The 22,121-nt window shown below is 42.5% G+C and overlaps 1 protein-coding gene across 1 annotated transcript in view; it reads right to left on the bottom strand.

Annotated features, from left to right (window-relative positions):
- Positions 1-3,560: 3,560 nt before the first annotated feature.
- The window catches only part of HS3ST5 (heparan sulfate-glucosamine 3-sulfotransferase 5), a 163,973-nt gene continuing 145,412 nt past the window's right edge, over positions 3,561-22,121 (bottom strand). The window contains exons 4-5 of the mRNA XM_044244223.1: positions 9,914-10,052; positions 3,561-6,179 (exon numbers count right to left, since the gene is read on the bottom strand). Of these exons, the coding sequence (XP_044100158.1) occupies positions 5,249-6,179; positions 9,914-10,020 (1,038 nt within the window). The 5' untranslated portion in view covers positions 10,021-10,052 and the 3' untranslated portion in view covers positions 3,561-5,248. The remainder of the gene's footprint in view (positions 6,180-9,913; positions 10,053-22,121) is intronic.

Here is a 22,121-nt window from a genome sequence, read left to right as displayed (position 1 = left end):
CCTGGGACCAATTTGAAAAAGACCCAAGTCTCCCGGCTCTGAGCTTTGGAGACTTTGGATATTCTGGATCAAGGCTAGATTCTGTGGACTTGTGAAAAGACTGGAAATATTTTCTCTTTCTAATGTACTAACCTTAATGTTAAAGATACGTTACATAATGTATACCTTATCATAAGCTTCTCTGCGAGTTACCATTAAGCTGTTTTTGTACCCTTTGAGCTTCAGGGGGATGTCCCAGATGGAATGAGGTTTGCTCTGGTTTTTATTACCAGGGAATTGTCCCCTCAAGGGTCACTCTGCTTGCATTTGCCCTTGGGAACTTGCAAGGGGACCCCTGTCCTTCAGGACTTCTGCTTGCTTTGTTTGGAAATGCCCTTTGGGACTGATGCCTGCTGCTCTATTACCCTGTGAAGACGAAGGAGCATCAGCTGTATAAACATGCCAGCACTTTGGAGAGGACTCTGTTTCTCCTTATTTTGTGATTGTTTTCTACAGCCGCTGTACCAAATCAAGTCAGTCGTTTAGAAACACACAAACTTGATCTGACGTTTCTGTCGGTCTAGCAATCCAACACAAGCTCCGTTGGGCTAAAATTAAGGTGTTGGCAGGTGTTCCCTTCTGGAGGGTCTAGGGGCAATCCATTTCCTTGCCTTTTCGAGCTTCTAAAGGCAGCCCACGTTCCTGGGCTCACGGCTCCCTCCCTGTATTGTCCAAGCCAGCAATGTTGCATCTGTCGGAAAAGGACAGGGGAAGCAGAATTCTGTGCATTCGGAAATGTTGGAGGTGAGCCTGCTCTCTGTAAAGTTACCAGGCTATGGGGAAGCCTTCCCCTTCGAGGCGGACTGCTGTTAAAAGTGTGGGTGGCTTGTGTGTTTAGAAACAATAGCCCTTTCACCAACGGCTCCCCAAGACCTGGTAGACTGACATGGTTCATGGACACAGGAGGGATAGAAGAAGGCCTGTCGGGTACCAAGTCTGCTGCTGCCGACGTGTTGTACCTGAAAGAGTGTTTCTTCTCAGCTGAGCTGCCTGTAAATAACAGACACTCGTTCTTTGGGATACCAGTCAGGGACTTTCTATGGGAATGCATACTGTCGTCCGCTTACTTCTGCCTCTTCTGCTCTCCACCCCATTTTGAATTATTATTAAACAGCACTCTTATTCCTAAAAGGTACCCTAAAATGTCATTGGAAAGAAATCTTTGAAAGTGTATTTGCATTTATATTTGTAACATGTGTCGTAAGACACCCTTGATTAGAATCTTACCGAATGACCCTATTTGGGCCTAAATTTCATCCTTGGCCTCGCTGTAAAGGCTTCCTATGAAAATTGATAAACAGATGTTAGAGGGCCTGAGCAACCTGCTTATGAGAACGGACTGTTTTGAAATACTTGAGGAACACCAATTTAGAAAAAAAAATTATGCCAATCGAGAGGCTTTTATTCCATAAAGCGGATGCAATTAGATATTTTTCAATATATTGTTAGGGTAGTTTTGTGGCTCATCCACTTGGGAATAATTGGGGTGTGACTTCCTGGCAACTCTGGGGTATGACTTCCTGGCAACTCTGCAGCACTCATGAGTTTGCTTGAAGATATTCTCTATTTTTACCTTGTTAGCCCCAGTTGCTAGGATTTTGCCGTATTTAGTCATTTTTAGGGGGAATGTTTTCGGCGAAGTTTTCTTTTTTGCTTACACTGTGGACTGTTCTCCTGAGCAGAGAACGGCTGCTGAGTGTGCCAAAAGAGTACAAGAGACTTCAGCCGGAAGACACTATTGACGATCATTTGAAATTCTCCATCCCTGGGAAATTCTCAAATCAGGTTTATGGAGGCAATCCAATTTGGCTAACTGCTAATTGGAGAAAGCAAATGCTTACTGGCGGGACTGGCATGTGGACTTCCCTTGTCCTGGGTTCCCACCTTCCCTTAGCAGCAACACCCCCCCCCCCCCCCCCGCGCGCCCTCCCGTCCCCCACCCCCCCCCGGGCCTGGGTAATGCTCCTCACAGGCCCTTCTACCAGGTGCGGCGCCCAACAGTGCTCTCGTGAGGCCCTGTCAGCCTTGCAGCAATCAGTGAGGGTTCTTGCTGGTCTTGCCACATGAAAGGTGCCAAGTCTAAGATCAGATGTGATTATGATGGTTCACACGCCTTTGCTTTCTCATACACAAGTAAGGACCCTAATGTCTTAGGTGTTTCATGTATGGCAGTGACGTTAGTAGGGAAAGTGAGTGTTTTCATCAACGGAGGGCTTCTGGGAGGTGATTTCAGGTTGAGTAGGGGACAGACGTGGAACTGGGGATGTGTGCCTCTGGCTCTGTAGGTCTCTTTTCCTCTCTGATCCCTTGGGACTCTCGTTCCTGTTTGTGTATTTGTAATCAGAATTCCTTGCTTTCCAACATGGTGTCATTTCAGCATTTTTGGTCCAGCAGAAACTTCACCATTGCTTAAAGGTTTTTTTTTTCTTTCCCCCTCTTTGCAGTTAGAACGATTTCACAAAGCCGTATGGTGCCACCAAGCCTCCAGGAGGAACACAGAGATTTCATGATGTAAAAGGAATGACTTATTCAAGAGAGCCCTGGTAGGGCTAAGGTAATGAGCTGAGCATTTCTCTAGAGGTCTGTGCCTGTTTGGTGACAACAGGAAACATTTTTCTAAACAAGGAGGTTTAAAACCTCCAGTGGAAGTCAGCTACTAAGTTATAGGATTTTTACTTCTACGTTGCTCAGTCAGCAGTGGCTGTGGCTGTTTTTTTTTTTTTTTCCCCAGTGCAGTGAAACCTGTTTCCAAAACATCCTTCCAGTCCAGGCCTTCTGATTTAGGCCCCTGTGGGGAGGCTCCAAGGTTTAAAGCAATTCTCAAACTTATCCAGGAAGCAGAACTATTGGAAATCACAGACCCTTTTTTTCCTGAGTGTGATGAAGAAATGTTGGCTTCCTGGGCCAAAAATAACCAATGAGAAAAGTCAGTATAAGTCAAATAGAATCTTTGCATAAACTCTGAGAGACACATTGTTGGAAACTGCAGGAAAATTTAAGAAAAATGTCGAACATAAAAGATGATCACTGATAAATTTCTATTCATTGTTTTAGAAAAATTTCTCTCATTGCCTAGGAAAGGCTGCCATTTATCAGTTTTATTGGTGGAATACTCAGGCTGACTTTAGGAAACACCTGTGTTCCAGTGGGGCATAATTTCACAGTTACTGTTATAATAATGGTACGAGCTACGCAGTGTGCTGGAAAGAGCTCCAATAGAATTGATGATGGCATGTAATTACGACCTCGAGTGTAGTATTCAGAGCTTGCTGACAGTTGAGGCACAAGGAAATCTAATGCTACATTCATTATGTTTGATTTCATTCATGGCTTGAGGGGGAAGGGATTGGCATCTAGACCCGAGACCCTCTCTCCAGAGTCGCTGCATGGTAAGGGAGACGCTGGCCGGTCAGCCTGTGCTAGTGCACGTCTATTCCACGCTGGGAGAACAGCATCACGGCTAATGGAAACGGGAGAGATGATCACTAAGGCTGTAGCCTGAGAAGCAATATATACCGACACCAGAGGGGAAAGGGCTATTTATTTAGAAAAGTTCACCATCAAGTCACTGGACAGGAGAAACAACTCATGGAGAAAATCAACACTTATTACAATCAAAAGGGAACCCATTGTAATTCGCTGATTTCTCTAGGCACACTCAAGGTGATGTTGAACAAAACTCCCTCAAACACTCAAACATCTTCTACCGGATAAGTAGCCATGATTGGGAAAAAATCCGTCTTTGTGTTGCTGTTGACACACCTCTTTCCAGGCTTTTCGGAACTATATTTAAGCATGATACAGAGTATCTGATATTAGCACACACCCAATTTAGCATTAATTTCTCTGGATGGAAATAGAAGCCATATGTTTACGTTAGTAACAGCAGCACTATGCATTTGATCATTTCTGAGCAGACTGATTTTTTTTTTTTTTTTTCATCTCAAAGAGGGAGTTCTGAGAGTTTGTATTCATTTGTGAAGCATCAGCAGCTTTCAGTACAGAGGCCACACAAGTTTCCTAATCTTATTTTATTTAATTTCTCCACTGGTCTGACTCTGATTAGAGGTTCAAATAAAATTGTGATTCTTCTATGCCTTGATTATGTTCAAATATTTCTGTCTCTCTCCTGACACAGAAGCAATTGCATGTAAATTAATTGTTACAAAGTTGTAGCAGAAGAGCTAGTATTCTTTGAGGTGGCTCTATGACTAGATTTCCAGATGGCTGAGTTTTTTTTTTTTTTAATATATTCAACCTCACTTCATAAAAACATTTTCACAAGGGTACAGAAATCCAGCGGAGAAGCGTTATCTTTCCAAGCGTGCTCATTCGCACAGGAACAGCTTCGATTTGGGGAGCCAGCAGGGGGCGTGTAAAACAAAATGAGTTAAAAAAAAAAAAAAAAAAAGGTTGCACATAGAGTAATTTTAATCCATTCCATTTTTAAATACCACGATAAATTTAATTTTCACAATAAATTAAATAGCCATATTCGTTTACAAAATAGAATTACTTAGTGTGAAACCAGTATTTACAACAATATACATTATGTACATGACATTTCTCTTTGTTGACATAGAACATGGAAGTAAACGGACTTTAACTTTCCAAAGTGTGATTGACATGCTACAAGTGACACCATGATCTATACGAGAAAACAATAGTGCAAAATCACCACAGGAGCTTTGGGACAATGTCAATTTTATGAGATATGACATTCTTTCAAATAATAAGAAAACAGTATTTTCTGTTTTCACGGCACCGATTCAGTAGCTGAACTAAAGAGCCAGCTTTCCCTTCGAAAAGAATGCATAAGTGGGTCCTCTACTTCCCGAAGCTTCACAGCCATTGGTACGTTTTCACACATAATCTTTTGGCTTAACTCTATGAAAATGGCGGGCGACAAATTCTGACTCAAAGGAAGACTAAGCTTTTTGAGAAGAGCTGAAGTCACTTTCCCCCAATACCACCACCTTTTCTTTTTGTAAATAGCTTAAAAGATGCAACTAGTTGGAGAGCAAATTAATTATTGTAACTTTTCAATAGAAAAAGAATTGATCTCATATTTGGTCACACACTGTGTATGTACAAGTATACATGGAAAAAATGACTTGGATAGTTGTGTCTAAGAAAAGTGCATATTTTAATCTAGAGGAGACATTGTGTGTCTCCAGCCACAACACATAGTGTTATAGGACTTACTATTTTAGGGCCAGTTCAATGTCCTCCCAGTGATCTGGTAAAATTTTTGATTGAAAGGGTGAAAAAATTTGCGCAACTTGGTAATGACAGAGGGGTCCACCTCTGGATGAATGCGCCCCTTGCTGCCCGCCAGGCACTTATTAAAGATAATGTTAAATCGCAAACAGTAAAACCCTCTGGTGGCATTAAAGTATAAATTGTATTGACTTATCCTCGGGGGAAGGTTTAGGAACTTCTCCACGAGCTGAAGTTCTGGCAGAGGTTCCGTGATGAGGCGATCTCCATCGACGATGTGAAATTGCTCAATCGGAAAGTACTTTAACCACCGTTCCAGATGTTTGGTGTAGATGCTTGTTCTCACGGCCTTGTACTTTGTGTTCACTTCGCAGGTATTGGGGTCTATTGCCAGCTTCTCGAACTTGTAGTAAGTTTTATTCTTCCTCTCCTTCCCCTCTAGCACCTGAGTGTAATCAGAAATAGCTCTTGTGGTTGGCTCCCTGACAATGATCAACAACTTGATGGATGAGTTCATTTTGTAAATCCTTTCCGGAACCTCCTCCGTGATAAAATACGCCGGGCTCTTTTCAATGGTGATTTGCTGTGGGTAGGAAAAAGGCATCTTTTTCCTGTACCACTCAATGCCCTTGGCATAATTCTCATCGTTGTCAAAAAAGTGGATTTCTTGAGAGGCTTTGACCACAGCTGGATGGAGGTTCAGCATCTCCAGCAGGGCCCTGGTGCCTCCTTTCCTCACCCCAATGATAATGGCCTTGGGGAGCTGCTGGACCAGGTCATGAAGGCGAACCTGATCCTTGGAAGCGTTGCCCTTCCGGAACTCGTGCAGCAGGCCACGCTTAAACTGCAGGGCTCGGAGAGGGAATTCGGCCTGGCTGCGGGCTCCGAATCGGCCTTCGATAGGGCAAATGGGCTGCAGCCTGAAAGCAACAGACAGAAGCTTTTAGAAGCTCATGGTGACTAACGTGTCATTTTTCTGCTTCCCGAGTTGGAGTAAGACTTTAAATGCATAAATAAAACCACTGGTTCCCAGCCTGCTGCAATCCATAACGAACATATGTTTGGGAAATTTTATTTTAAGCAACCCTGTATTAAATGGAGCACACATAATTGATGGGATTATTTTTATTAGTGCTCCTTAAAATTTTTATTCGTCAAGTACTTAATTGACTACAGCGTGTACTTATGTTCGCAGTACAGGACAGGCAAGTGACACGAGCCATACTAATAGACTTTTAACAGCTCACCAGTTAACATCACTTAGGAATCGTGAAAGGCAGAAGAGGAGCTTCTTCAGCTGGGAAGGTGAAGGCTGGCTAGGAGGCCACGTCTTTTGGGTTCCGTGGGGTATGACTTCCTGGCAACTCTGCAGCACTCATGTGGCTCTTAGAAATCTGAGATCTAATCTAATAGAGGTCCTGGTCTCAGCCTGTGGCTAGTTGTATCGTCAACCTGCAAAAATCCAATCTTGGGACTTGCTGAACTTTTCATTCTATGAGAATTTCGTTCTATGAGAATTCGTTCTATGAGAAAGGGGCCTTGGGGACAGCTAGGTAGATGCTGTATTTCTTCTGCCTCTCTCTCTCTTTCTGTCTAAAGGGGTCGGGATTATGGTTTGACTCCGCTGAATGTGAGAACAAACCCACTGCCATCCCCAAGTGCCGTCTCTCACCTCCCACGCCTGACCAGAGATCAACCAGACCTTGGCAGAGCCAGAAGCTGTGGGTCCTCACTGCCAAGCCCAAGGATATCAGGGACTCAAGCATAGGAAGGAGGGAATGCAGTGGATGGAACCAGAAAGGAGGATTTCCACGTCAGCGTTGCCCGAAATAATGAACAACCACCACTGCTTTTTTCAGAGAGAAAGGCATGGTAACAATCATAATGATATTAGATTAGAGTCACGGCTTGATTTGGCATGGCCGATGTCTAGGGGTGGCATATGGTGTTTCCTTTTGGGTAACAGTCTGGAACCTAGCTGAAATTCATTATAACTTCCCCAACTTTATCTGAAAAGGCATTTCAGCCTTCTTGCTAAAGGGTATAAGATTAGTCAAAACGCTGCTAAGCCAATCCTGCAGCTGAAGCTTCTAGCTAATGAGGCTGTCTCTTGCTTTTCCCGAGAGACCTACGGTACCATTCTCATCTTCTGTAATGTTTATAATTAAAGAGAGAAGAGGAAAACTTTGTTATGCCACAGCATTCTACAGAACTGAGGGAAAGGAGTTTGCCCATCTGTCTAGACGTCTATCTATCATAAGGCTTATGGAAAACTGTGCTTTATATATTATTTGTTTATGGTGATTTTAGAAACAATCCTTGCTCATTGTGAAAAATGTGAAAATATGGAATCATATAAAAATGGGAATCACATTTAATGTTTTAGGTTAACATGAAGTTTGTTTTTACAAATTTGTTACTAAGATAAGTATGCTAGAGCTCTACATGGAAGATATAAAATTAGCAACACATACATAGTCAAAAATATTTTTAAAATGGTGACACGGGGATATGACAAATTCATCTTTTAGCTCTTCTTGGGTAGTTGAGAATTAAGCCCCAGTTCCCTACAGCATCCACTGGATGTAAAGGATGGACTTCTCTCCAATGCATCTAGAATGATGTTAGTACCATCCTTGGGAGAATTGAGGAAATAGTCAAATCCTTTTCTCTAAGGACTTAATTCTCTTGCAGAACGCTGGCAAAGAGAGGCTGAAATAGACCATTTCTGTCCTATTAGGGCAGGAAAGACTTTCTCTACTTCTAGAAAGGGCCGTTCCTTCTTTCCTTCCTTCCTCTTTCTACCTTCCACTTTGGGAGCTCAAACCCTGCAGAACAACTGCTTTTTTGACTTCCTAACTCACCATAGGAGAAAATACATTATTATCATTTCCTGAAGAGTAGATTCTGAGCATGGACCTCAGATATGAAAAAAACATGGGCTCTTAGGACAGGAAGGGGGAGAGCTCAGCCCCTCACCCAGAGAGCAGGTCTTCAGTTACTGAAGGATAGGGCTAAGTAAGTGTGTGCTGATTTCAGACGTAATTTTGTCTATATTCTCAAATGAGAGGTTTTGGGAAAGGCCCAAACCCATCCCATTAGAGAGAAGAGACACCAAGTTAAAAATGAAAAGAATCGGGGCACCTGGGTGGCTCAGTGGGTTAAGCCTCTGCCTTTGGCTCAGGTCATGGTCTCAGGGTCCTGGGATCGAGCCCCGCATCAGGTTCTCTGCTCAGTGGGGAGCCTGCTTCCCCCTCTCCCTCTGCCTGCCTCTCTGTCTACTTGTGATCTCTGACAAATAAATAAATCAAATCTTTTAAAAAATGAAAAGAATCTGCAACTGAATAACTACTGTGCTAATGATCATTGAATCAATTGCTCAACAAAAAGGAAATGACTGGAAGCTAACTAAGCATAGGGAACGAACTTGACATAAAAGTTCCATTAGGGACATAGGACAGTGGTGCCCACCTCAAGGCTTTTCACTAACAATCAAGTACCATTTTAGAGAACTACTTAAAGTCAGTGGCAAGCTCTGGATTATACCATTTCCCATACTTAGCAACCAGTGAGTGGGAAGTTCACTTAGGAATTTTGAGTTGAAAAGCATCAGACGGATTCACTTTACCAGTCAAAACTAACACTGGCTGAAGGAAAATAAAACCACTGCAATATTATTTGTTAAATAACCTAGTGATAAGATCTATAGATTAGAAAAGGAAAACTGTAAGGAAGGTATTTTCATTGTAAGTGTGGCTGGATATTCATGAAAAATGGGAGTTGAAGTCATAGAGAACATACTTTTGTCTTTCCAGTGCAATAATTCATTTTAAAGGGCAAAGAAGGGAGCTTCGCATTTCAGAAATTAACTTTTCTGTCTCTTCCAATCACACCGAATGTGAGACAGTCCAGAAGTACTCAGTGGGAGGGCGGCTGATATTTGCCTGGACTTTTGTAAGTCTAGTATCTCTCAACGGTTTGCTCATTTACAGTCAAGTGCTAGTTCTGTAAATTTCCTTTCCCTGGATTTTCCATTGTTCTCTGGGCAATTACCCTGACCGGCAGCCTCCTCATCTGGTACTTTCAGCTCCTGGAAACCAGACCTAATTTACATAGTTAAAACTCCCCAAGCCTGCAGCCATCTTTCTAAGGCAATGGATTCCAAACTTGATGAGCTCCTTTCCAGGCTCATACATAATCTTAACTCTCACAGTAGCACATTAATTGCTCCCTCATAAACTGCAAAATGAAGATAAATCGCTACAACATCACAATTTTGCGATGGCTAGAGGTCAACAACCAGATGCACACAGACCACAGTAAGCTCTAATAAATGACATTTTTACTGTATACGGCTTTATCCCTTCTCTGAAAACAAATGTCAAGGCACACAGAATACAAATGGATCCTGACGAACACCTTGGTTTGAGCAATTTGGAGCCCTTCCTCTTAAAGGCTCAATAAATCAAAATCAATACTGCAGGAAAGCCCGATTCTTGGGAATTTTGAGAGAAGAAAACAAATGGATAGATTTAAGATTATGTCCTAAGGAAGTTTAACCCACTGAGCCACCCAGGTGCCCCTTTGTCCTAAGGAAGTTTAAATCAAGAGACACTTGAAGTCACACGGGCATACATATGTGTTGATTACCTACCTATCCAAGCTCCCAACTCTGGCGACTAGATACAGCAGACTCCCAACCGCAAGGCTTCCCAGCACGAGCAGCTTCTGTCTGAGCCACGCCTGCTGTTTGAATAGCATGGCCCTCCATCAACCTTCAGGACTTCTGCAGTCTGAGAGACAGGGAGAGAAGGGGACTCATCAACAATTGTCTTAATAGGCTCTGTGGTTTGTCACAAAGCCATGGAGGGGGAGCACAGGTGATTAAGTGATGCGTCATAGAGAAAAGATCCCATTCTGACCTTGATAATGTTCAGTTATAGGTATTTACCCAATCCTGCCTTCCTTTTTTCTGGGCCATTGGTATAAGATCAAATGCTAAACTAGGGGGAAGTTACTAACTAGGAAGAACCTGCTGGGCAATTGTCAAAGTGAACTAATGCATATATTATACTATATATTGACTTCCATGATTTTTTGTTTTGTTCGAACTGTAAAGGGGGTGAGATCAAAAGCTAGTTCTTTACTCTCCGAGGTCATCAGTGATGACTATCAGGACCTCAGATGTAGGAGGACAGTGGCTCCAAGTAACCTGATGTTGCCCTTTGTCCCCTCTACTGAGTCCGGGGTTGGACTGACTGATTCTGGAAACATGCGCAGACTAGATTCCCCTGCTGTGTGACCCCCTGCTGGCTCTCCATGAATTCACACAGATTTGGTGATATGGGTTTCACTCTTCTATCATGACAAAAGCTTACCGGGAAGCTTTGTACTCTTATTCCTGAAGTAAGGCTGGCTGAGGAGTGTAAAGCTTTACTAGTTCTATTATTAAATTTGGGGGGAAAATGCAAGCTTCCAATTCAGTCTTTCTTATTACAAAGTAAATCCAATCCCCCTTTCAAGATAAGATTATTTGTTTCTTATTGAAACTCAAAATAGTAACCTGAGAAGAGGGACTCCAGCAGTGGGCCATGGGTAGAAATTATTTTCTTGCAATGGTATTTCCATGTTTGCTATGTGGAAAGGGATATGCTAGGATTGATTGACTGGTCTATTCATCCACTCATCAGGAGATTATCGACCACCAAGAACATTTCCAGCGATTCTATTAGATTTATGGAGGATTCCAAAAAAGATCCTGAAAGAGTTCTAGCCCTTGAAAAACTAATTATAGGAGCAGAAATCGCAAAACAACCAGAGAACACAACCTAATTCATGATAATATATACATTATTGTTGAGGAAAGAAAATAAAGAAATGGTTGGGGAGGTGAGTTCCATGGGAATGCTTTTTCTGTGGAATATAGTGCATGATCTGGTGAGGAGAGTTTAGGAAGAAACCCAAAGGAGAGAGGTCAGAAAAGCATTTATCCAACAGTCAACAAATATTTATGGAACGTGCCTTATGAGCTAGATTCTCTCCTGGGTGCTAAAGAGATAGATGGTGGCCAACATGGGAGTTTGTGGTCTAGTGGAGAAGACGGATATTAAACCAGTAAGCATCAGATTCCCATATGCTTACAAGTTGTACTACCAGAGGAAAATCATAGGAAGTAATGGGAAAGAATAATAGGAGGACGTGATTCAGTCTTTCCTGAAGAAGTGACACCTTGTCTGACAGCTGAGGATAAGAAGCAAGGAGAGCGGACGAGGGCACAGTGGGTTTCAGGCAGAGGAAACAGTGTGCACAAAAATAACAACGGGGAAGAAGGCTTGGCTAGTTTGAGAATCTAAGGAAGATGGTGACTGGACACAGGAATTGAGGGGGACAGAGGAAGGGCCAGGAGCCAAAGCAGAGAGGAGGTGATAGAAAGGGTCTTTGAAGACAGTGGGTGAGTCTGTTGGTTCTGACCGAGCACATCCTGTGTCGTGTGTAGGTAAAGTGGGGAAGAGAAGGAAAAGAGGTATTTCAGGAAATTCTCAGAAAACCCTATGAGTATATTAAGGAGGGCACATATTGCATGGAGCACTGGGTGTTATATACAAACAACGAATCATGGAACACTACATCAAAAACCAATGGTACACTGTACGGTGACTAGCATAACACAATAATAATGATGATGATGATAAAAAGAAAACTCAATGAAGTTATTTCCACTTTATGAACAGGTAAAGTGAAGCTCAGGCAGTTTTCTCTAATTTGCCCGTGATCACACAACTGGCAGAGGTAACGCAAAGGCAAAGGCAGTAACTTGCACTGTGTGACTCAGGGATGCCCCGAATGAGTCAATTTTGTGTCTCAAGGTTAATGTCTAATGTTGAAGTTGGCAGTTGGAGCTACAGGCCATTAGCAGGGGGGCTCTGATCCCTGTTGAAATGCAAATACTGCAGCAACAGAGCGGAGAAAAGAAAACTGCTCGGGTCCCCTAGTCATGGTTTCCTCCAGTAGCTCTGTGATCGTCTGTGGGGCTGATTCGATGCCCAGCGCCTCTCTTTCCCTATCTATAAAGTGGGGACAGGCTCTGACCTCCCCACTCTGTAGGCCCACGGTGAAAATGAAGCAAGGCTTCTACCAGGAACATCACTGGACACAGATTTATTGCTATGATACTAACATAAGGGATTATGTGTCGTCTTTTGTTAGTGTGAATGAATTTCACATGTATCCACGGTCAGAGAACAAAGAGCTATTATGTAGTTGAAGAAGGCCAGCTACCAATGGGACAGATGAGAAGAGGAGAGGTAAATGTGCCTGTCCCGTGGCCTTAGGGAGGGTCAGCAGCCCCATACAGAGAAGCACCTCAGAGGAAGGCTGGGGAAGCCACCTGGCCTCCTCCACTACCGGAACGGAGTGCCCACACTCTCCTGCTTCACACTCTGTGGCACGTTCCCCGACTCACTGGCGCCCTGGTAGGTCTTCAGCTACAGGTCACCCAGTGTCTAAGGCTGGGGCTACCTCCCAGTTCCCGGAGGCAGGGCCTCTGGGCTGACAGCCCAGTGTGGTCATCTCCAACCGCCTCTGCGTTCCCGTGGTGGGGGTCTGGGCAGCCACAGCTGCAGTGAGCCCTCCATTGCTGTAGGTGCTGGGTGAGTGTGAGCGGCTGCCTTCGTCTGTGGGTATCAGGACATCTCCCAGCAATGGGCTAGCCGTGCTCGCTGGCTCAGAAGTACCAGAAGGCTAACTGAAGGGTGGTGAGCCTGGAATCGCTCTGCTTTGCTACATAGGCTCCGGGGTCTCTATGGTACAGCGGAAACTTCGGAAAAACATATCTGCCACCACCTTTAGAGATTCCAACTGGATGGGTCTGAATTAATCTTGCATCATGTTTTGCCTTTTTTTTTTTTTTTTTTTTTAACAGTGGAGTGAATGACACACAAACCTTAGTCATAGTCATTTTCTACTTTTTTTTTTTTTCCTCTTGAGTCACCAGAGTTTAGTAAAGTCTTTCTCCTTAATTTCTTCTTGTCTTGTCTTAGGGAGAAACTTAATGTCTCCCTTATTTCTTAACATTTGGGGATGTTCTCATTGTGCATTTCCTATGGCTGGTATAGTCTGATTATTCTTCTCATACAGGTTGTTCTGTCCATCTGATTTTTGGTTATTTGCTGGATCAAGTCCAATCTCTTCTTGAAAGCACAGGTACTTCCCTCTGAGGGCCCAGCTTGGATGGTCAGCCTCCTTCCTTCTTGTCACTCCCCAACACTTGCCTCTGTGGCCTTCCGGTCAGCTCTTAACTACTTCTCACACCTCTTCACTCTGATCAGTTTCCTCAGGGGCCCAGAATGGCTTTCCTCCATGTCCTCCTTCGAGACTTCCAGATCCTGTTAATAACTTCCTGGAGAGGGTGATCCTGGTGGATGGGCAACTTGGGGAGAAATCCCAATATATTGTCCATTAGTGGGTGGGAGTGGGTCAGGTCCACTGTGTAGATAATTACAAAAATGAAGGGTGACCGCTGGGCTTAGGGATAACACTGGGAAGACATCTGCATGTGCGGGGGAATGACCGGGGCTATGAAGGCTATGGGGGAAGGAGCCCAAGATTTACAAGAATATCACAAGCTATTGAATCTTCTACTGCGATGCACAGGCCATCTGGTAAACAGTAGGTTATGAAACCTTACTGAATATGACTCCACTATTTTTTCTGCCACCCAGGAGGATCTTTCACTGTCAAAAGCACCAATACTCCACCTACAGACCCTCCCATTATGGTAAGTCCAGCTGTCACCGTGGAGGATTTGCTCCATGGGGTAAGCTTCTACTGCCAGTCTAGCTTCCGTTGGATGCCTTAAATAGGCTCACCGGGGAATCTCCAATCATTTGTTTACATCCCCTCTTCTCCTTATGACAGGCCCATGGCACCCTCCAAAGCATCCTCTTGTCAGCTGAGGATGTTGAGGAGAACCACAGTTTTCATGGAAGAGCTCGGCTCATGTGAACTAGTCGTCTGCAGTGAGGTGCAAAGACCACTGAATTGGGAGTCAAAGACCCTGAGTAACATCTTGGTTTAGGTTTATAATGGAAACTCTCCAAATTTTGGTATCCTCATCTGTGCAAAGAATATAGTAATGTCTGTCTCACAGGATTATTATTACATAAGCCTTGAGTAAGACAATGTGGGATAGAACTTTATGAATTAAAAAAAAAGAACTTTATGAATATTTGGGTACTTTACAAAAATGAAGCATGACAAATATCACCAGGAGGGTGATATATTTGTTCTTGCAAAGCATTTTCAAGAGGAAGAGAATAAAATAAATGCATTCCCACTAACAATATAATTAGATTGTGAAAAATAGAAACATTTTTAATATAAAGAACTTTTTTTTAAAAAAAAAAGATTTATTTATTTATTTGACAGACAGAGATCACAAGTAGGCAGAGAGGCAGGCAGAGAGAGGGAAGCAGGCTCCCCGCTGAGCAGAGAGCCCGATGCGGGGCCTGATCCCAGGACCCTGGGATCATGACCTGAGCCCAAGGCAGAGGCTTAACCCACTGAGCCATCCAGGCGCCCCAATTTAAAGAACTTTCAATGGAAACTACTGTTAATTATTAGAATCCTAACACTATATTCTCTCTTCAAAGCGAGATGGCAAAGCTTGGCAAAGCAAAGAGTTACCAAAAACAAAGACAAAAACTCAACACTTACTGCATTAGGCAGAAATCACTTGGAATTTTTCAGAAATGAAGAGTCCAAGCCAATAGTTTCTAGTAAGTGTCTCTAGGGCACAGAAAGTAAAATCTCATTCTATTTTGTAGTCAGTCTCAGATTATATACTAAGAGACAGTATCCTAGCAGCCCCTGAATAAACCCTGCTCGGGGAAGACCAAAGGTGCTTGGTTGATCTAACATGTAAGATGCCTTTTTGGTTTCTCAGACCATCATGAAGTGCCTTAGCATCCACCAGGACGGGGTCTGAAAAGCTGGGAGTTGTTGGTTTTGGTCAGAGCATGCACAAGCTAAAGAGAAGTCACACCATCCCAGATTTACCGAAAATAGAGCTAAACTGGGGAGAAAGTTAACCGCTCTTCCAACCCCCAAGTTCCTTCCCTTTAGGTACGCCAGCTTTAATGGATATCTTAATAATCTTTCATCACAGAAAGCATACTGGTAATAGGCAATTTATATAATATTAACGTTTTAAAAAAGTTTATTATTTCCTTTTATGAATAAAATAAAGGTTAAAGACCTGCAGTGACATTTAAGCCCTCCTTCATCTCCAGTTTTTAATCTCTCAGTGTTTTTCATCTGGTGTGCCAAGAACAGAACAATTAGTTTCCCTAGATTACTAAAGCTTTAATAGACACGGTATCTTAGCTGAACAAAGCAGAGTATCTAAATAACAGAGTATGTGTCCAGAAACGACACATTGTATAGACATCTGGCTGTTTCTTAAAAGCAGCACTAAGCAAAGAGAGACATGATTGCGAAGCTGAAACAAAGAAATAAGGGAACTCAAAAATAATAATAATAAAGATACATTCAAGTGCTGCTCAAAAGCTTGTAGACATGGTTACCACAAGCCCCTGGTAGCAGTAAAAACAGCAACAGAAACAGTAGCAGTGAAGTTCATGAAAAGCGACTGAACTCCCGTAGCAGAATTATTCCGAGGAAATCACAATGGTCTGTTGAGTATTAGCTCACATAGCAGGAGCCTTATGAAGTGGACAGGAACTACATTTAACTGGGCAATATACGGTTACTTTCTTTCACATTTATCATCTCATGTTACACGATGTGACCGTTTAGTATGATCTATTTTATATTTTCTGATGGAAACCGAAGAGCAGAGAGGTGAGCAGGTCATTTACCCAAGGGCATGTGGCTGGTAACTGCAGAAGGAGAGTTTAAATTCACAATGAGCTGATGCCAAAGCATGTGGCCCCTTGATGGCAATGCCACTCGTGGAGCTTTGGATGCTCCCCTGGGAGACTCTTAATAAATACTTGTTTCCTGATTGATGAGAGCTGACAAAACCACTTAGCGCCACCCAGATTACCTGACACCAAACCTTGAAGGAGGAGATGGGGAGTGGAGGGAAAGTAAAAGAGGAAAAGAATTCCCATGGCGGGTGGGGGGCAGGTGACAGACATTTTTGGATATTTTGAGCTGGGAAAACGAAGGGAAAATATTCATAAGTGATGATAATGAAGATGAAAATGAAAGGTGCTGTTCCTATGGGAAAATTATGTTTTTAAAACCTTGCAAAGTGGTTTTCATATTCACCATATGATTTCTTTTACTTTGGCTTCTTCTATTGTTTTTGGTTGCTACGTTCTTTACGACTTTTTTTTTTTTAATTTCTTTATAGACTTCTCAGATTTTTTTTCTTGGATTGATGGGGAAGTGAGGTCATTTGTCAATATAATGTCCCTGATTGATTATTTCTCTATTTTAGAATGTTTATTTATTTGTATAGTTATTCCCAGTATAGTTAACATACAGTGTTATATTCATTTCAGGTGTACAAATATAGTGATTCAACAGTTCCTTTCTCAGTGCTCATGATGATAAGTGTCATCTTAATCACCTTTTTCATCCATTTCCCCCCACTACCCACCTTCCCTCTGGTAACCACGACTTTATTCTGTATATTTAAGAATCAATTTTTTGGTTGCCTCTTTGTTTCTTTTGTTTCTTAAATCCCACGTACGAGTGAAATCACATGGTATTTGTCTTTCTCTGAATGATGTTTTTCACTTAATGTTACACTTTCTAGCTCCATCCATATCCTTGTAAATGGCACTATTCATTCATTTTGTGGCTGAGTAATTTTCCATTGTGTGTATATATATATGCCACCTCTTCTTTACTCATCTGTCTACCAATGGACATTGCGGTTGCTTCCATATCTTAGCTATTGTAAATAATGTTGCAATAAACATAGGAGTGCATATATCTTTCTAAATTAGTATTTTCATTTTTGGGGGATAAATACCCTGTAGTGAAATTATTGGATCATGTGGTACTTCTATTTTTAATTTTTTGAGAAACCACCATGAAGATTTTACACAGTGAAGGAAACCATCAATGAAAGAAGAATCCAACTTTTCCCACTCAGTGGGAAAAGATATTTGCAAATAATATATCCAATAAGGGGTTAATATCCCAAATAGATAAAGACCTTATACAAGTCAACACCAAAACCCCCAAATAATCCAATTAAAAAGTGGAAAGAATACATGAACAGACATTTTTTCCAAAGAAGACATCCAGATGGCCAACAGACACATGAAAAGATGCTCAATATCACTCATCATCAGGGAAATGCAAATCAAAAGGGCCACGAAATATCATCTCACACTTGTCAGAACGGCTAAAATCAAAACCACAAGAATGTGAAGGAAAAGGAACCTTCATGCTTTACTGGTGGGAACGCAAACCACAAGGATGTGAAGGAAAAGGAACCTTCATGCTTTACTGGTGGGAACGCAACCTGAGGCTGTCACTGTGGAAAAGGTATGGAGGTTCCTCACCACACCATTAAACCAACCAGATCATGGGAACCTCATCTGTCCTCTCCGTAATTTAAGAACTGACTTTCCTTTTGATAAATTTTATAGCAGATTACCAAAATAACATTGCTTTTATTGCAGCTTGATTCAGATTCTTATGTCTGATCTCCGTAATATCTTGGTTAAATCTGTTAGTGACCTCTTGTTATCACCTCATACCCATCCTACCTTTCTCAGTTCTTCCCCTTTCCATCTCAGTGAATGGCATCCCCTCTGCCCGCTGGGTTGCCCAAACTGAAAGCCTTGGAGTTCCTTCTTGGCTCCATCTGGCCCTTAACATTCAATCAGCCAGTAAGATTCTACCTCCAAAATACTACTAGTATCGACCTACTTCTTTGCATTGTCATCTGTGATGGCCTTGCTTCAAACCATGTTCTCTTTCCCTTAGAGTATTACGGGCTCCTAAATGGGAGTAATGGTCTCCCCATCATTACTTTTGTTCCTGCCTCAGTTTGTTCTCCCTACTGATGCCAGAGTGGTTTTTCCGAACAGAAATTTGATCATGTTGCCCTCAGGCTTAATGCACTTTTTAAAAAAAAATTACGTATTTATTTGACAGATGGAGATCATAAGCGGGCAGAGAGGCAAGCAGAGAGAGAGAGAGAAGGGGGGTTTTGAGAGCCTGATATAGGGCTCGATCCCAGGACCCTGAGATCATGACCTGAGCCAAAGGTAAAGGCTCTAACCCACTGAGCCACCCAGGCGCCCCAAGTTTAATACACTTTAATGTGTCCTTATCATTTGCGTGGTTTTGAAAGACTCCATGCTCCTTTCCACTGCAGCTCGGCACAACCCCCAACACCTCCATCTACAACCTTTAGCACAGAAAATAACTTATATTTCTTTTCTTATCCTGTCTCATATTTTACTTTTCTCAGTTTCTTTAATGAAAAAAGAACTGGAAAATCTCTTTCTATATAACATCAATAGCATCCAGGGATGGCCCATCCATTGGAGTGCCGGGGCTGGTTTGTACTTGACAAGTCAGTTGTTCATGCCATGATTAAGAGTTACATTGTAGGAATTCATTACTAAATAAATTAAAACAAAGGCAATAAATATTTAAACCCATTACTTCCCAATTATCATACTACATTTTACTCTTATCTATGCTTTGAGATTAAGTCCACTGTCTCTGTACAGTGAAGATACTACTGTGCATCTCTAATTTCACATTCAGTGAATTCACGTTGGTAGCTCAACATTGGACATGGTGGGAGAAAGGAGTTACACAACTGAAACTGACAATTACTAGAAATGATCCCCTTCCCCAAGAGCTGGCTGTTAAGTATTTACTGGCACACCCCTGATTGTACTCCATTCACTTTCCTGAGCACGGTCATTAATCAGGTCTTTCCCGAGTGCCTGCTTCATGGGCAGTGTGGTACCAGATGTAGTCAGGGAAAGAGAGGGGGCCTCCGTCTTGCATTCCCCTTCTCTTTTAGCTTCCTCATATTCCTGCCGCTCTGTAGGGGTCCGTTTTCATTTCTGAGGCCCCTTACTGTTTTCACTTTTCTAGGTCTCTCTCCTCAGCTTTCCGTGCCTCCTCCCAATTTCTCCCGGCTTCTGCCACAGCCTATGTTCTCTAAAAAACAGAACTTAAAAAAGAATACAGTGCTATTATTTATAGCAACATTGATAACGAAAGAACAGTACAGCAGAAGGTCTTAAAAATCTTAAAACTATTGAACACATCTATAAAACAATCTATATTGGTTTGTATGCAAGATTATGCCAAAAGCTGTCCAGGCTTGGCAGGCTACCATTTTCTTAAATTGCAGTATTATTAACACGCTTCAAAACTCTCCTCCGGGCACCTGGGTTGGCTCAGTCATGCAGCGTCTGCCTTTGGCTCAGGTCATGATCCCAGGGTCCTGGGATGGAGCCCCACATTAGGCTCTCTGCTTCTCCCTCGCCTGCTCCTCCTGCTTGTGTTCCCTCACTGTCTCTCTCTCTCTGTCAAATAAATAAATAAATAAAATCTTCAAAACAAAACAAAACAAAAACCCCTCTCCTCTTTTTATTATCAGAGATACCTCTTTCCTTGGACTCTCAGATATTCCTTTCAAGGCAAGAAGGGCTCCACCAAATTCTGACACTAAGATAATCACGTACATCACTAGTCAACAACAAAGGTTTACTGAGCACCTACCACGTGTAAGGCACTGCAGACACCAGGGATAATACAGAGAACAAGAGACACACGGACCATGCCTGTTGTGGTCCTCTAGCAGTCAGGGCCAATCCTTGATGAAAGTGCAAGGAAACGGCATCTTCCCTTAAACAAGAGTCCAGATCCTCTAAATGGCAGTGAAGGAAAATTCCCAGGAGCGCAGGGTTTGCAGGACCTCAGAGACTCCTCCCTTTGCCCTAAGACCCACTTTACCAGTGGAATGTTCCTGCCTCCTATCCAAGTTGCAACGGGCAAACCACTCTCTAAAAGGTACTATTCTTCCTTTAACAGGACTCCTTTTCTCAAAACCCTTTGCTGAGTGAAGACTTCACCGAGCATAGTTAGACCAGACTTGGCCAAATTGAGTGCTTGTGACCAAACAGCGCTAGCATCATGGGTATGTGACTTGTGGGTCTGTATGGGGCTCTGTACTCAGAAGGATGCCATGCTTCTTTTAATGCTCTCTTGCCACAGTCCTGAGATCCTCAATTTCTGAACAAGAGGCCCCACATTTTTCTTTTGCGCTGGGCTGTACAGATCATGTACAGAGTGCTGCAGTCCAATCTTCCAGCCTTCAAAGAATAGATCACTTGTGTGTTGACTATAACTCGTTACAGTGGCGCCTCCTTTTTCCAGATGCTTGGCTTCAGGAAGCAGACATTGTCTTAACCCCATCACATAAGAACACCAATCTTTAGGTCATCTTACACAGCTGGGAATTCCACTCCCCTTCACTTCTTTAAGTTCTGTGACTTTTCCTGCGGCCCATATCTTCCCTGGGTCCCCAATACCGAAAATGGCGTCTGCCTTCAGGACACACAAAGCTTTACAGTCCTAAGTACAACATCCACAATGGGGCAAGTGCCATACAAAGATGATGCTCTCACACACACACACACACACACACACACTTGCACACACAACAGCACAGGGGTTTCATTACAATAGACTAGTGGGGGGAAATCCTGTGAGATGAAGAGGGCAGTATCATCATCGGTAACATACAAATGAGAAAACAAAGAGACTTAAGGACTATAGGCATCTGCTCCTCTCGTGGGCAGAAAACTATCTCCCCTTCCCCTCTTCCCTTCAAGACAAAACAACAACAACCACAACAAAACCCCAAAAAAAAACACAACCTAGGGAGTTCAAACGAAGTTATGCTATGCGACTGTGGGTCAATCTTTTAACCTCCCATATCTTTTTTTTTTCACGCAAGAAGGAAAGTGCTTTGAAATGATGAGTTCAGCAATCCCTTCTGGGTCTAAAGTTCCCTTATCTAAGGGATGCCACCAGATGAGTATTCTTATAATGACAGATTAATGGGTAAGGAAGTAAAAACAATTGCAGTGGGAGGGAAATTAGTGCCTGAGGTAAATTTCAATTTTTCTTATTATTCCCTAGTTTTAAACAGCTTGACCCCTTTCAAGATGGCTACAGCACATTATACTGCCTATTCCTGTGAAAAACAATCCTCTCGTTCTAAGACATGAAATTTCTTTGAAAAGATACGGACACTTAAGAAAGATTCTACTGATTAGCTTTCAATTTGCCCAGCTGTCAGAGAACCCACAGGAATCACATTTTGAAAAAAAATTAACCAAGGGCAGCTGAGGAAAATTGTCATAAAGAATTCGCTTTTCTTCTATTATAATGATCACATAAGAGAGCTGTAATGAGAAAGAAACAAATGAAGAGTCACGAGAACAAGGGCATGGAAGCGGTGTTCTGCGTGTGTCAAGTCGAATGTGGAGATAGGGTGTAGATTAAGAGGGAAATGGACACCATTTGTTAGCAGATTAAGCAGAAAATGTATCAGTCAGGACGCTCATAATTGCTCTATCAAATGACTGAGGAAGCTATTTAGTTCTTTGTTTCTTCAGTTAACCATGAAGGGTCAATGTTAGAAATGAAAAGGAAAAAAGTTGATAAATTATACAGAACGGCGGAGTTTATTACTGCACTGCGTTTGGTGCTTATCCTCCTGGGAAATACTGCAGGAGCAGCTTTGAGCAAATTCCAAATTTTCAAATGGGTTCTCCATTTCTTCCCTCCATTCAGCTTTTGATATCATGCATACATAATTTATCACACGCAGCTCCCATTAT

This window comes from Neovison vison, chromosome 1 (assembly GCF_020171115.1).
Source record: "Neovison vison isolate M4711 chromosome 1, ASM_NN_V1, whole genome shotgun sequence".
NCBI classification, from domain to species: Eukaryota; Metazoa; Chordata; class Mammalia; order Carnivora; family Mustelidae; genus Neogale; species Neogale vison.
Note: the sequence above shows the minus strand (reverse complement) of the source record. Positions and strands in the feature narration are given on the sequence as shown.